At 42.3% G+C, this 17,193-nt stretch overlaps 1 protein-coding gene across 1 annotated transcript in view; it reads right to left on the reverse strand.

Annotated features, from left to right (window-relative positions):
• Window positions 1-1,345: 1,345 nt before the first annotated feature.
• Window positions 1,346-17,193, reverse strand: part of LOC109414723 (nuclear pore membrane glycoprotein 210) — a 28,329-nt gene continuing 12,481 nt past the window's right edge. Inside the window, exon 7 of the mRNA XM_062843585.1 lies at window positions 1,346-2,530. Within this exon, the coding sequence (XP_062699569.1) occupies window positions 2,391-2,530 (140 nt within the window). The 3' untranslated portion in view covers window positions 1,346-2,390. The remainder of the gene's footprint in view (window positions 2,531-17,193) is intronic.

Here is a 17,193-nt window from a genome sequence, read left to right on the forward strand (position 1 = left end):
GCTTTCATCACGTGGCAGCTAACAGTGCTGCAATTTTTCGACAGGCCTTTATGATAGCGATATTTTGCTTTTTTCGTTTTCTCCGTTTTGGTTTTCCTGTCATTGTTGTTTTCCAATCAGCAACACGGGAGCGAAATGAAATAGGTACTCACACTCGCACGCAGCGTGCTGAAAGCGAGAGCTGACAGGGCTAAATTTCCATTCAATTTTCTGTAGTTGAATGTTTTCACCCGTGGTAGCGTATAGGGCACTCACTCTCACAAGCCACCGCTTGAGACGAATGGCCTGTGAGTATGAGTAGCGTGTGGATGATTGGGAATTGACTTTGTTGGGTCGCTCACGAATGGAGCTCTCGGACTCTGTCAGTTCTCACATCGAGGAACTGAAAACGACCGCCGCAGTCATTCATTTTCGGCTGAAAAACAGGCACTGAGACTGATATTTTGCAGGACTGGTTAGCTGATTATTCTCCAAGGCAAGCCCGATTACTGCGCGAGCCTTGCCATCCTTTGCCAGCCAGGCCGCACTTGGCAGTGCCGGCTTCGGACAAGACACCATCTCGTACAGCTCCTCCTTGATTAAAATCAGCTCCATGCGGAAACGCCACGTAGCATAGTTGGAATCACCTAACTTTTCCACCACGAATTTTGCGTCCGCCATTTTGAATATCCTTCAACGCACTTTCACGACCGACGTTACTTCCCGGCGAATAACTTTAGTCCGGACCGAACCGATAACAATCTTTTCCGCACTTTTACTGCTCTCGCGCCGCGGTACGTGTTTGGGCCCAAAACCTGTTGGCCATAAAGACGAAATCAAACACGTTTTATTTCAAGAAACGAAAGAACAACTTTATTGTGACCGCGTCGATTGTAAGTTCACATACGAATGACAAAATGGTTTCTCTTGGTTGGGCTCAACTCCGCAATGCTGTGTAGACCTGTCGACTCAGTAGAAAGCTTGGAGACTCCAGTTGACCGAGGGGCGAGCCGATGTACGATGCATATTTTAACATTGATAGGTAACTTCCAACTGATTTACACATAAAACCAATATACACCTAGGACTAGAGGTGTACCCATCTCTTTGCAGGCACAAAATTAGATCTTCGCAGAGATCTTAACACAGAGGTCAGCTCGGCCGAAGGAGAAGCACTCAAACGTAAGATCAACGCTAACTCGTTTGTGGAGTGTTCGGCGATACAAGGCATAAATGTGAATCTTGCCTTGGAAGAAGCTGTCCGAGCGTGCTACCAGGGTGTACCTGTACCGGGAAAGAAAGACCGGTGCTCCTTATCATAGGGAGTTCTTTTCTTGTTCTAGTGATGACTTGGGAAGCGAAATCGTGATGTTTCTTATAATGTTTAATTGTTCATCTTATTTATATATTTACAAACAGCTACCTTACCCGATTTCATAGTTTATAAAGTTAAACAGGAAACTAAGAACACATTCGATGGAAGGAAATAAACTAACGCTAACGCACAAAACCGAAAAACCTAATTTGCGAAAAAAAAAATATCCACGACTCGTCCAAAACTAATCGTTTTTTTTAATCTGTCCTTCACTCCAATAGATTTGCTATTTTTCCTCAATCACTTAGAGTCAATTGATCAACAACCGAGAAAGACTCTGCGTCAGAGTAGTGCTTCAAAACACAAACTAACAAATTATAAAAGATTGACCGAGAGCAATCCAATTTTCTGGGAAAGCCTTCTTGTAGTAATTTCCGGTGGCAGGCCGACTCGCGTATAAGATGTTGTCAACAAAGAACGAAGACGTAGTTTGCCCCTCTCCGGCCGGAGGAAAATATAAATTAAGTAAAGAGTGTAATTTACATACAGCAGCCGAACCGCCCTTTTTTCGTATGCAGTTTGCGTCCCTGAGTAAACCGGACGGACGATGATGGCCAGAGTGTAATGAAATGAAAGTAATTTGAGTTCAAAATGGAGCCACGTTGTGGCTTACACGTTGTCGTGTGGATTTCGGAATTCTTCTGGAGTTATTGTTGGCGGGTGCAGCAATTCGATTCACTGATATAAGTACTAAATGGCAGAATGGGCGTGGAACTTCTAGAGTTTTGAACCTTCTATTTCGATCGCCTTTCTCTTTCAAAACTATGGATAATGACAATGGATGTTACTTATCTAGTCTTGGTAATGAACTTAAAAACTATGCGACTATATGCATTCACTCATACTATTCGACTCGTCAGCGGCGACTCTTTCGATCATAAGAATAGGAAATATCAGTTGCGTTCGTTTCACGTAAAAAGGCAAATCAATCGCGCATACATTTACACACTCGTCAAAAAATCATACATCATTCAATCCAGAATTCACGCACGGTAGTAATCTTCTCGACCTGAAACTTGCACAAATATCTAATGACTTACAGCTGACGTCGGTGAATTCGTTTCTGCGGGGACATTAGCGTACTATCACCGTAAATAGGCGATCCGGGCGAGCTACCGCTGGCACTATTGTTGAAATCCGAAGACGATAGAGGAGTCGTGCTGTGGCTTAGATTACCTGTAATGGAGAAGAGATGGAAAGCACCTTCAGATTCTAGATCCAAAAGAAGAGTGTTCACAGAACTTCAATGGACCATTTCACAAATTTCTTCCAAATGGTATCGGTATGTCATGATTTTACAGACAACAAAACCGTAGTTTTGAATGCAAAAAAAAGGAGGCGCATGGTCTTCGTTATTCACTGCAGAATAAATAAAACTCATATCTCTTTTTTTTGTATCGCAAAATAAACGGAATTCAATAGAAAACTTGATGATTGCAAATTGCCTCTGCCCCACGAGATACTGATTGACTTCTCCGCTGAGAATAAAACCGGTGATAAATGAAAGGCTCTGCCCTCACCACCCACTCTAGAAGGCCCCAATTTCCAATCATTTTTCACTAATCACAAGGGTGAACTGGACAACATAACGGGCCCTCCTGTCTCGTGTTCTGGTTCTGATGCATCACCCTTCTTCAACCACATTATGGTGGATGTGGACCATAATTTCGATGGTTCCACTCGCGGGAGACCATTACCCAGAGAAACCAGTCAAAATGCAAAACACCAGCGCCCTACAAGTCGAAAGAATGGGCGCACTATATTATGTTGTAAATGCCCCTCTCTGATGGGATGCAAATTTGTTACCCATCCGTCAATCATCAATCACCGTGAGACGAATTCGTAATGAACAGTGCAGCTGGGCTGGGAGTTTGCTGCTCTGCTGCTGGTTGGTTGTGATTGGATGATGGTGAAAGAATGGATGGGCGGAAACAAGGAATATTGTTAATCAGCTTTGACGGACGATGACGCAGGGGAAATGAATGAAAGGTTATATAGTATAGCGAGTACAGTAATAATAATAGATAATAATAACATTATCTGAGTCATCTTTTCGTCTACAATTTGAACTATAGTTGACAATATATTGTCAGCAAAGTACCGTGTTTAATAGGGAATATTTATTTATAGTTATGATACGCGGTTACCATCACAAGATTATAAAGATCAAAATGTTTTTTTTTCAGAAAGCATTAAAATAATCACGAAAGAATTCACTGAAAGAGTCTCGGGGAACTCCTGAATGAATTCTGGGATAAATTTTTGAAGGAAATACAGCAAGAATCAATGCAGAAATCGCAGGTCATATTATCATTTAACCTTTCAGTACTCGCGCCACTTTTTGTAACGCGAGCAGTCGCGCGTTGTACTTTGTACAACACCCATACATTCTGAAATATCTCAGGATCCTGATTGTTTAGAGGAGGACTGTCTTTGGCAAAGTTGTTGTAAAGTTCATGGGCTACTTGATGCTGACAAAGTTGATTCGTAATACGTCCACTAGGCGGCGCTAGTGAGCAATTTCATGTTATATCTTATATCTCAGGATCCTGATGTCTTAGAAAGATGGTGTCTTCGGCAAAGTTGTTTGGTAAGTCAACGGCTTACAGATTATTGGCCATTTAATTGGAAATTCCACCACTAGGCGGCGCTAGTGAGCAAATAAACTTTATATCCTATGTATCTCAAGAACCTGATAACTTAGAAAGATGGTCTCTTTGACAAAGTTGTTTGGTAGGTCAAGGACTTACGGATGATTCGCAGTTTAATTTGAAATTTCACCACTAGGCGGCGCTAGTGAGCAATTTCATGTTATATCTTATATCTCAGGATCCTGATGTCTTAGAAAGATGGTGTCTTCGGCAAAGTTGTTTGGTAAGTCAACGGCTTACAGATTATTGGCCGTTTAATTGGAAATTCCACCACTAGGCGGCGCTAGTGAGCAAATAAACTTTATATCCTATGTATCTCGGGAACCTGATAACTTAGAAAGATGGTGTCTTCGACAAAGTTGTTTGGTAGGTCAAGTACTTACGGATGATTCGCAGTTTAATTTGAAATTTCATCACTTGGCGGCGCTAGTGAGCAATTTCATGTTATATCTTATATCTCAGGATCCTGATGTCTTAGAAAGATGGTGTCTTCGGCAAAGTTGTTTGGTAAGTCAACGGCTTACAGATTATTGGCCGTTTAATTGGAAATTCCACCACTAGGCGGCGCTAGTGAGCAAATAAACTTTATATCCTATGTATCTCGGGAACCTGATAACTTAGAAAGATGGTGTCTTCGACAAAGTTGTTTGGTAGGTCAAGTACTTACGGATGATTCACAGTTTAATTTGAAATTTCATCACTTGGCGGCGCTAGTGAGCACGTAAATATTATATATTATGTATCTCTGGACCCTTATTACTTAGAAAGGTAGTGTCTTCGGCAAAGATGTTTGGTATATCAAGGGCTTATAGATGAGTGACAGTTTGATTTCAAATGCCATCACTAGGAGGCGCTAGTGAGCATGTAAATTTTTAATCTCATGTAGCTCAGGATTCCGATTAAAAAGGCACGGGACACCGTCTTCAGCCAGAGGCTGTACAGACTGAACAGAACTTAACACTAGACCATGGACACGACATACATTACATTCACCAGTGGATAGCATGGTGTGGTTACACGCTTGGTAACGCTAACCGAACGGCCACGAAGCTCCACTTTACTCAGAAAGATGGTGTCTTCGGCAAAGTTGTTTGGTAGATCAAAGACCAAATGGAGGAAAAGTTACCTCTCGTGCCGACCTTCTAAAAGATCGAAAACTTGCAGATAGTTGTCCATTTGAATCGTAATTTCATCACTAGATGACGCTAGTGAACATAAAAAATGTATATGCAATAGTTCTCAGGATCCTGGTTACTAGAAGAGAGATGGTGGTTTCGGCAAAGTTGTCAAATAGGTTAAGTGCATTTGGTTGATGGGTCGTTGAAATCAATATTTCGCCAGTAAGTGGTGCTATTGAGTATGCAAATTTTATATCTTACATATCTCCGAGTCTGATTACCTGGGAAGTTGATATCTTTGGCAAGGTTGGTTGGTAGATCATGGGCTTTCAGTTAATTGACCATTTGATTCGTGCTTCTGCCACCAGAAGACGCTAGTTGTAAATTTGCATGAGCATGAACGTGTTATTATTCATCTAGAAAAAAATCAACGAGCTGTAAATTTTTATACATCCGAAAGTTTTCAAAATTTGAAAATTACACAACTAGTTGATTATAATTTGTTTAAATTTGCACTTGATTGATTAATTTTACATGAAGTTAAAGCGCTTAGTAAAATATTCAATATCTGACCGTCGTATTTCAATATACTCTATCTTGTCAATGTCACGGGATAAGTACATCCATCCTTTATCCATCAAACAACAATGTCGAAGACATCATCTTTCTAAGTAATCAGGATCTTGAGATATATGAGGTATAAAATTGGAATGCTCACTAGTGCCACCTGGATGTGAAATTGCACGTCATATTTGTCTTCATCAGTTAGTGTTTGATCTACTAAACAACTTTTCAGAAGACATCATCTTTCTAAGTAATCAGGATCTTGAGATATATGAGGTATAAAATTTGAATACCCACTAGCGCCACCTAGATGTGGAGTTTCAAACCATACGGCTCTCCATCAGTTAGTGTTCGATCTACTAAACAACTTTGCTGAAGACATCATCTTTCTAAGTAATCAGGATCTTGAGATATATGAGTTATAATATTTGAGTACTCACTTGCGCCACCTAGATGTGAAATTCCACATCATACTTGTCTTCATCAGTTAGTGTTTGATCTACTAAACAACTTTGCAAAAGACACCATCTTTCTAAGTAATCAGGGTCCTGAGATGTATGAGTTATAAAATTTCAATGCCCACTAGCGCCACCTACATGTGGAGTTTCAAACCAAACGGCTCTCCATCAGTTAGTGTTTAACCAACCAAACAACTTTGCCGAAGACACCATCTTTCTAAGTACTCTGGATTCTGAGTTATATAGTATATAAAAATTGCATGCTCACTAGCGCCGCCTATCGGTTGAAATCTGAATTTCTCAGATCACCTCGCGAAGGCCCTTGATATCCCAAGTAACTTTGCCGAAGACACCATATTTCTAGATCATTTAGATTTTGAAATACACTAATTCACATTCAACTGTCTATCTTATCTTAAATATAGTACGTTCTTCATATTGCGATTTTCAATTTTCCGCATTATAAGGAGTTATACTGTTTTCAAAAAAGGTCTTAAAATATTCCAAATAAGATTCCTGTAGAATACATTTGGGGTTGACATCGATAGAAAAGATGGTTTCAAAGTAATAGTCGATAATTCTCATGTGTTGTACAAAGTACAACAGCGCGATTAACGGAAGGTTAAGGTTACCAGAACATTCGTATGTAATAGCTTCTACATATAGGATTGATTACCTTATAATTCTTAACCTTTGTAATGTTGATTATAACCATTTTTAAATTAAAACTTTTACAGAAAAAAAAGCAGAAGAAGTTAAAATCCACACCCGTGTCCTGGACGAACCTGGCCAAGGATGAGCGAAAATGCAAATAAATCACCGGCCTTTGTCGTCGTCGTCGTCATCGTCCCTGTTGAAACAATCAATTCAACGCTTTTCAGGGGATAATTCTCGCAAAGCGCAGTGGTTGGGTTGTTTCATCACCACTTTACTTTTTCTATTGTCTTTGTTCCCTCTCTCTCTCTTTCTGTTTACGGCTCTGTTGGGCCACTGTTGGATATTTCCACAGTTTTTTTGTTGCTTCGATTCACCCGTGTTCCCTTTGGGGAATCCTTCCACTTTCAAAAGCTCAGCTAAGGCACTTTCCGCGGTCGGTCGGTCGGTCCCAAGACCGATTTAATGAAACCCGTTTCGATAAGCGGAATTCATGCGGATGCAAGCGAAAAGGGTTTCCTCTTCTGCAGGTTTTTTTTTGTGGGTTCTTCTTGTGGATTTCCGTTTCGGAGAATTATTTACTCACCTGGAGGGATTTGAAGCCGGCAGAATGAATATTCCGTCCGGCACACGGTTATCATCAGGTTATGTTTTATTGTTTTAAAACGCTAGTTGCATTGGATAATATTGGTGGATAATTTGACTTATAGTTTACCGACAGTATTCCTAAACGATTTTTTCAACAGGCTTGATGATTTAGTGGCTACAGTTTCTCATTTATGTGCAAAAAATCCTCTGGATCTCCTCTGGACATTCCTCCTACTTTGTGCCTATCAATCTCTTTTCTCCTTCTTCTCGATATTTCATTTATTTAGTATTACATCAAATTCACGATAAAACTGAATCGACAATATTTCTCCATAATACACGGTTCGTGGCTGCCGTTCTTCATCCTCGGTCACGCCCGATGCTCTCCAAGTCACCCTCCACCTGGTCCGCCCATTGTGCTCTCTGCACTCCACGCCTGCCTGTGCCAACCGGATCGGTCGCGAACACCAACTTTGCAGGGTTGTTGTCCGGCATTCTTGCAACATGCCCTGCCCATCGTATCCTTCCGGCTTTGGCCAGCTTCTGATGCTGGGTTCGCCGTAAAGTGCAGCGAGCTCGTGGTTCATCCTTCTCCGCCACACACCGTTCTCCTGCACACCGCCGAAGATCGTCCTTAGCACGCGTCGCTCGAAAACTCAGAGTGCTTGCAGGTCCTCCTCGAGCATGGTCCATGTCTCGTGTCCGGCCATATTAGCGTTTTGTACATGGTGCAGTTGGTGCGTGGGTGAATCTTTTTCGACCGCAGCTTCTTCTGGAGCCCGTAGTAGGCCCGACTTCCGCTGATGATGCGCCTTCGAATTTCACGGCTCACGTTGTTGTCAGCCGTCAGTAAGGATCCGAGGTAGACAAATTCCTCCACCACCTCGAAGATATCCCTGTCTATCGTAACATTACTACCCAGACGGATCCGGTCGTGCTCGGTTCCGCCTACCAGCATGTACTTTGTTGTTGAGGCATTCACCATCAGTCCGACCTTTGCTGCTTCGCGTTTCAGGTGGGTGTACAGCTCTGCCAAAAGCTCTGGCGATAATGCCCATGTCGGCTTGTGGCACGAAGCCTCTGCGCGAGCGGTTCAGCTTCTCGTAGAACTTTCGTGTGTCCTTAGCGCGGTACAGCTCTTCCATCGCTTCGCGATCTCGTTCTTCCTGCTGGCGCTTCTTCATCCGGAAGACTGAGTTCTGCCTGTTCCGCGCCTGTCTGTAACGTGCCTCGTTCGCTCTCGTACGGTGTTGCAACATTCTCGCCCATGCTGCATTCTTCTCATTTTTCAACTGTTCACATTCGCCGTCGTACCAGTCGTTTCTGTGATTCGGAGTCGCGAAGCCTAGTGCTGCAACCGAGGTACTACCTATGGCGGATCGGATGTCCCTCCAGCCATCTTCAAGTGTAGCTGCGCCAAGCTGCTCTTCCGTTGGTAGGGCCACTGCTAACTGCTGCGCGTAGTCTTGAGCCACTTCTACGTTACGCAGCTGCTCGATGTTGAGCCGCGGCGTTCGACTTCGACGCGTGGTGATAACTGTCGAAAGTTTTGAGCGCATGCATACAGCTTCTAAGTAGTGATCCGAATCTATATTCGCACTGCGGTATGTGCGGACATTGGTTATATCCGACAAGAATTAACCGTCGATTAGAACGTGGTCGATTTGGTTTTCTGTTTGGTGGTCGGGTGATCTCCAGGTGGCTTTGTGGATATCTTTGCGGGGGGAGAAGGTGCTTCGGACTACCATACCACGGGAGGCTGCAAAGTTTACGCATCGCTGGCCGTTATCATTCGATACGGCATGCAGGCTGTTTCGCCCGATTACCGGTCTGTACATTTCCTCCCTTCCTACTTGCGCGTTTATGTCGCCGACAACGATTTTCACGTCACGCGGCGAGCAACCATCGTATATCGTATGTTTGCTCTAGCTGCGCGTAGTTCTTTCTCGTAAGGGGCCGTCCATATACCACGTGGACAGAAAATTCATGGTTTTTGACCCCCTCCCCCCTCCCCGTGGACAAGCGTGGACTTTTCATTGATCCCTACCCCCCTCCCCCAATGTCCACGTGGACTTCCGAAAAAAAAATGATTTTTTTAATTACCTAAAACAAACGGAAAATTTATTTTGAAGTTTTTTTTTGAATAACGTTTTCTTTTTTCTTCGTAAACATTGCCTAAAATACCAATAATTAACTACTTTATGAATAACAAATATTTTATAGAGTTATATAAAATACAAACAACATCAAAAAATAAAAAAAATACAGGAAGAAAACTTTTTGTGTGACTTCATTTTAAAGTCTTTCTCAAAGAGGAACAATATAGGTAGCTACAAGTTTCAACATTGTTTTTAATTGAGCTTAATGTTTGTGGGAGTATGGGTTCGATTCCCGCTCCAGTCGGTGAAATTTTTTTCGTTAAACGGAAAATTCCCCACTGGGTGTTTCGTGTGATGTCCATCGCCTAATGTAAGTGATTGCTCAGTCTGTTCAATCTCTGGTTGAAGACGGTGGTTTTTAAAAGGTTTTTTTTTGTTAAGAATCTTAACTTAACTTAACCTAACTTAACTTGAGGTAAAGTTTTTTTTTAGATTTTTGTTGAGATAAGATTATATTTCTCAGTATCTTACAAAAACAAGAATTACAGCAACCTTTCAAAAATGCATAGAGTATATTCGAAACTTAATTATTTTACTGAGATTTAGACTTCAATAACCTATAGAAACATCTTAAATTTTAAAGGAAGCTCGAAAAAATGATCAAGGTAAACCTGCAAATCTTCACATGTATTTTGAAACTTCGAAGAAGTTTACAAAATTTGATATGAAACTTCGAGAAATTCACACAGAACTTCAATGAAAACTCTCTGACTGAAACACCAAGATTTGCATGGTCTATACTGCCGTGAATCGCAAGTCAGTCCCATCTGCATTTTGGGCAAAATTGAGTTAATGGTAGTTTTTGATCTTTCTTCGGATGGTCTTTCAGCTGTGTGAATAAAATTATATAGTTTGTTCAGTAAAATCGAAAAACAACACCAAGTCAGATTGTCCCATAATGAAAAGTAATCGCAAGTCAGTCCCATTACGAACTTATGTACCCTGCAGTACAAAATCGGACACTGTTTTAGACAGTTTTATATTTTTCGCATACGATTTCACGTTTGAAACAATTTGTGAAAGTTTCATGATGATCGCAGTAGTATTCAATTTATGGCGATTTTTTGAAATTTCACATAGAAATCGAATTTTAAAACTTCAGAGTCCATTTTCTCAATGCCTACTTTTCACATATGGGACTGACTTGCGATTCACGGCAATATACTCCATTTTAAATCTCCAGATTATTCCTCGATGAAAAAAGTAAGTAATTAGAAGTTAAGATAATTAAAAACAAATTAGTCGATGTGTCAATATGATTTTTTTCCTTGAAGAAGTCTCGTCCAAATAAAAAAAACAATCTTTAGTAATATAAAATGTAAAGAACTGTTGTTGAAGAAAATCTCATTTATAATGCGACATAATTGATTTCGTTGACTCTTAGCTGGCGGTCTTTGTCATCGCTTGACCCGTGGAAGCATGAGGTAGGAACTTGTGAGGACCAGAGCTATGTTGGACGCTTTCCTTATCGACTCACCGTTTTGCAGCCCGCAAAGCACACAAATTGACCGGATTTTGTGAAAATCGTTCCCCGGCTGTTGAGCCCGGCTCGTCGCATCACACCTTCCAGAGCGATGTTGAAGAGTAGGCATGAGACAGAGAAAATAGGTAGAGAAGCGAAGAGTGAACTGCCGTCTGAATGGCAACACTTTTTCTGTTTTTATTTCATCACTCGGATGTTGGCAACTGCCGGAAAACAGATTAATCCACCTATCGATGGCAGTGTCTTTCTCGTATACTCCATTAGAAAATGATTTATGGTATTTATTATTAACAGGGAATCATCTCAATTGTATCCCAAAATGAAACAATTTTCATCAATTCAAGGAGTCAATGTTATTTACAGTGCACTAAGGGCCAGAATCGCAATCTAGCGGAACAAAATTAATTACTCCAAAACGAAGCATTTCCGACACATGGTATCTTCGACAAAGTTGCTTGACATCAGCTGAGGCATCTATTGATAAGAACGTAGTAGTTCGCAACTCGTCCGCATAGGTGGCGCCACCATCTAACTTCTTTGTTTTACGTCCTAGAGTCTTGGCGTCTTCGGCAAAGTTGTTCATTTTATCAAAATAAACAACTCTTTCTCAGACGTCAAAATTCTACAGCCTACTGTTTTCGAGTTATTTTAAAAATAAAATACATTCAATGAAAAAACAGTTTTTTAAGCTTATTTTGACATTTTTACTAGAAACCATGTGAGTTTAATTTTTTTCCTAATGTAAATATGTCAAACCAAACACATTCTATGGAAATATATTCAATATTATCATTAAAAATTTAAAATAAAAATACAAATTCGAAAAAATAGTGTGAATTTCAAGCCTTAATATCTCACAAAGCGCAAAAAATCGCAACTTCAAATTTTCAGCAAATACGAAGCAATACTAGGTGAACCTAGGGGCGGGACATCTTTAATGATTGTTAGGGATATTATGAGTATTAGGAAGTATTAATCCCGGGGATGATTTTAGTTCAATCAAGTGTGTCATGACAAAAGCTTTGACGTTTGTTGGCCAAAGAAGTACATACAAACTGGAGATTTCCAACATTACGAGAATTAGATTGGCAGACAACTGGAGTGTGGCATATACATGCAGTTTTGTAGGGCCGTCTAAATGTTAAAGGTCGTGACCCCGGCCTTTCAAAAAAAGTGGTTTCTAACACGGTTTGATCAGTCGAATTAAAACGGTTCTTCCATGAGAACTACATATAGATAGATTAAGAAAATCAAGATTCGTTCTGCCCATCGATCTATTGGATAGCACGCTAGTGTAGATAATTTGAACAAGACCATTTGGAGCTTATACTTCATATTCAACTACTGTAACAGCGGTGTGGTGCTGGTGGTGGACTGCGATTGACTTCACCTTAGAGTTCTAAATGCATGCTTTACCGTCTACATTTCAGAAAACATCAATGGAAACACTACATATACCATTTACATTTATTGTACTTTTTACAGTTTAATTCCGATATCAGAAAGTGAAAACTCAAACCATCTTGGCATATTCCTTTCAACCATAGAGTTTCTCCATCAAACGTATATCCACGAAGTTGAAATCAATTCCTGGACCTCATAGCTACTACAGTTTGTATCATCTGAGACTCCCGCTGTTTGCTCTGGAATAAATTTATTTTATTTTATTTACTAAAACAATCAAAATGAAAGCAGAAATAATTTACCGAATGCACCATGCAGTGGGAGCTTCATTTTGTTGACAGATGAACGTTCTCTATTAATTCATGACATACTATGATGTAATTGCGTCAGTTTTTGTTGAAGATTACGAAACTAATATTTATTAGTGAGTATTAGAACAGGTATTAGAAGCTGTCCCGCCCCTAGAGGTAAACATACTGTCAAAAATTTGGAGAGGTATTTTTTGGTGTTTTTGAGATAATAGCTTTTTAGTAACACCATAAATATAAGTAGTGCCAGCGTGTAACTTTTTACTGTTACACATTAGAGAGTTTATGTCTTCGAGAAAGTTGTTCATTTTGACTAAATAAACAACTCTTTCTTAGACGTCAAAATTCCATGGCCTACTATTTTCGAGTTATGTATATTTTATTGATAAACTTTGTCAATAAAACAAATTTTGATGCAATAGTATGAACTATTTTTTATTGTTTATGCTTTTACGATACATAGTAGGTCATGAAAATATCAGTTTCGTGGAGCTCCAGTTTCACAATCTCTAGAGATTGATCAACGTCCTTTCCATACAGGAACAAATCCACGAGCTCTTGGCAAGATACTTTGCGCTCTAAAATTTAAAATGATTGACAAAAAAAGTTAAGCTTAAAACATTTTGAAAATAACATGCAAAAAATTAAAAGTTACCTTGAGCCATGCTGACAATAGTATACTGACATTTTCATGACCTACTAAAATAAAAATTACAACAATAAAATGTAGTTCATACTATAGCATCAAAATGTGTTTTATTGACTATTTTTATCAATAAAATCTAGTTTATATACAGTAATTCGAAAACAGTAGGCCGTACGGTGAAGATCTGGTCCTTTGTCGACCGGCCGTCGATGAAGCCGGCTTGATAACTTCCCACGAACTCATTCGTTTTAGGTGACAGACGACGGAAGATGATCTGGGATAGCCCTTTGTAGGCAGCATTCAAAATAGTTATCGCTCTGAAGTTCTCACATTCCAAATGGTGCCTTTCTTGTGGATGGGGCGGATTACCCCTTCCTTCCACTCCTCCGGTAGCTGTTCGGTTTCCCAGATCCTGACTTTCAGCCGGTGCAGACAGATGACCATTTTTTCGGGGCCCATCTTGATGAGTTCAGCTGCGATACCATCCTTATCAGCTGCTTTGTTTTTGTTAGAGTACAATAGATCATAGCAATCATAGATTATTCGATGTATGACTTTTAGAAAATAAATTAGATCATTCCTTTGTCAACCATCAACCAGTAAAGGTGTCTCAAGTTTTTTCACTCTGTTGAAAGGTTGTGGGCCCAGTGAACCCAAACCGAGAAGATTCTGGAAGCCGATTGAAAAAATCCGCCACGATGGGAGACGACGAGAAGTTCCTCAAGATCAAGCCTTTCGACGGGACGGGTTTCAACAACTGGCGGTTCAGGATGCTGGCATTCCTGGAACAGCTGGAAATCGCGCACTGTGTCGAAGAGGAAGCGGAAGAGGAAATTTTCTGGGAAATCCTGGAAACGGATTCGGCGGCTGTCAAGAAAGAAAAAGGGGAGAAGAAAGCGTGCCGGAAGAGGCAGGACAACAAGTGTCGCTCGGTCCTGATCGGTTCGGTAGCGGATAGTCACCTGGAATACATTAAAGACAAGAGGAGTCCGAAGGAAATCTGGGACGGACTGCATGAAGTTTTCGAGCGGAAGAGCATGACGAACCGGTTCATGCTGAAACGGAAGCTGCTGGAGATGAAGCACGACGAGCGTTCAAGTCTGGAGTCCCACTTTCTTCGTTTCGACCAGTTGGTTCGAGAACTGAAGTCAACCGGTGCGAAAATCGACGAGGAGGACATCGAGTGCCACCTGATGCTGACCATGCCGTCGTCGTATGAGTCGGTGAACACGGCAACGGAGGCGGTTTCGGAAAAATTGACCCTGGAATTCGTGAAGGGGAAGTACCTGGACGTCGAATCGAAGCGCAAGGGAAGAAATTCGTCGAATCAAGAACCGGAGGACGTTTCGTTTGCTGGTAAGTCCGGTGGAAAGTGTCGACTGAAGTGCTTTGGCTGCGGAAAATTTGGCCACAAACGTGCCGAATGCCCGGAATCTGGACTGCGTCAAGAGCAGGTCCGGAACCACGAGAGGAAGAAGCCTAGAGTTTGAGATGAAGGACTTGGATGACGTGAAATGTTTCCTTGGACTGAACATCAACCGGAATAGAACGAAGGGCGTTATGACGGTTGATCAGAAGCAGTACGTGATGAAAATTCTGCAGCGGTTTGGGATGGCAGATTGTCGACCTTCTGCTATACCGATGGATCCTCATCTGAAGCTACTCAAGTGTGAAGATCCGAAACGGTTCACGAAGAAGCCGTACAAGGAGCTGATCGGTTGCTTGATGTACCTGATGGTAACGTCGAGGCCGGACATCTGCGCAGCGGTAAGTTACTTCGCGAGTTTACAGTGTTGCGCGACGGACGAACATTGGAAACACCTGAAGAGGATACTGATGTACCTGCGAGCTACTGCCGATTATCACTTGGCTTTCCGGCGATCGACGGATTCGGAAACACTCTCCGTGTTTGCCGATGCGGACTGGGGCAACAATCTAAATGACCGGCGATCCGTCTCTGGGTACGTAGTGAAGCTACATGGCGCAACGATTTCGTGGGCAACCAGGAAGCAGACGTCGGTGGCATTGTCGACCACTGAAGCGGAGTTCATGGCTCTTTGTCATGCTAGCTGCGAAGCGATGTGGGTGGTGAACCTCTTTAAGATGCTCGACGTGTCAGTTGCCTTACCGGTGGCTATATATGAAGACAATCAGCCCTGCATTGCCATCTGTGAAGAACCAAGAAAGCATAGAAGAATGAAGCACATTGATATACAGTACTTTTTCCTGCGAGACCTGATCCAACAGAGCAGATCATACTTGAGTACCAGTCAACCGAGGTTCAAATAGCGGACTTGATGACGAAAGGCCTTACTGATCCACGATTTGGAAAACATCGGACGATGCTGGGATTGATCAATTGAGACGGGATGTTAGAGTACAATAGATCATAGCAATCATAGATTTTCGATGTATGACTTTTAGAAAATAAATTAGATCATTCCTTTGTCAACCACCAACCAGTAAAGGTGTCTCAAGTTTTCACTCTGTTAAAAGTTTTGAGCTGGTGAATGGCATCCTTAACTTTCCTCAGCGTGGGAGTTGGTTCATTTCCGTCCTCCACTTCACTGGTGTCGTCGTTTCCTCCGTTGCCGTGGTCTTCCGTGCTTACGTTCTCCACGCCATTCAGATGCTGATCGAAGTTCTGCTTCCACCTTTCGATCACCTCACGTCCGTCCGTCAAGAGGCCTCCGTCCTTATCCCTGCACATTTCGGCTCGCGACACGAAGCCGTTGCGGGATGCGTTGAGCTTCTGGTAGAACTTCCGTGTTTCTTGGGAACGGCATAGCAGTTCAATTTCTTCGCACTCCGCTTCTTCTAGGCGGCGCTTTTTCTCCCGAAAGAGGCGGTTCTGCTGTTTCCGCTTCTGTTTGTAACGTTCCACGTTCTGCCGGGTCCCTTGCTGCAGCATTACCGCCCGCGCTGCGTTCTTCTCCTCCAAAACACTCTACACTCTCCGTCGAACCATTCGTTCCGTCGATTCCGTTCCACGTACCCGATGGTGCTCTCGGCTGCATCGTTGATGGCTGCCTTCACTGTACTCCAGCAGTCCTCTAGAGGGGCCTCATTGAACACGCCCTCGTCTGGCAACGCGGCCTCGAGATTCTGCGCGTATGCTGAGGCGACATCCGGTTGTTTTAGTCGCTCTAGGTTGTACCGTGGCGGTCGTCGGTACCGTACATTGTTGATGACGGGATGTTTTGGACGCAGTTTGACCATCACCAGATAGTGGTCGGAGTCGATGTTGGCGCCACGATAGGCCCTGACGTCGATAATGTCGGAGAAGTGCCGTCCGTCAATCAGAACGTGGTCGATTTGAGATTCCGTCTGCTGTGGTGCTCTCCAGGTGTAATTATAAGGGAGGCTGTGTTGGAAAAAGTGCTACGTATGGTCATGTTTTTGGAGGGGGCGAGATCAATAAGTCGTAGGCCGTTTTCGTTCGTCTGCTGGTGGGCGCTGAACTTCGCAATCGTCGGTCTGAATTCCTCCTCCTCGTCTACCTGAGCGTTGCACGTAAAATGCGTCCTTGTCATCATCAGTGCTTCTGGAGTGTGGTCTGTGCACGTTTATTATGCTGAAGATAAAGAATTGGCCCTTGATCCTCAACCTGCACATTCTTTCGTCGAACGGCCACCAACCGGTCACGCGCCTCTGCATATCACCCGTAACGATGAAAGCTGTTTCCAGCTCGCGTGTGTTGCCGCAGCTCTGGTATATGGTATGATTACCGCTAAACGTTCGCACCATGGATCCTGTCCAACACACCTCCTGCAGCGCTACGATGCCGAACTCGCGGTCCTTCAGTA

Source organism: Aedes albopictus, unplaced genomic scaffold (assembly GCF_035046485.1).
Source record: "Aedes albopictus strain Foshan unplaced genomic scaffold, AalbF5 HiC_scaffold_313, whole genome shotgun sequence".
NCBI lineage: Eukaryota > Metazoa > Arthropoda > Insecta > Diptera > Culicidae > Aedes > Aedes albopictus.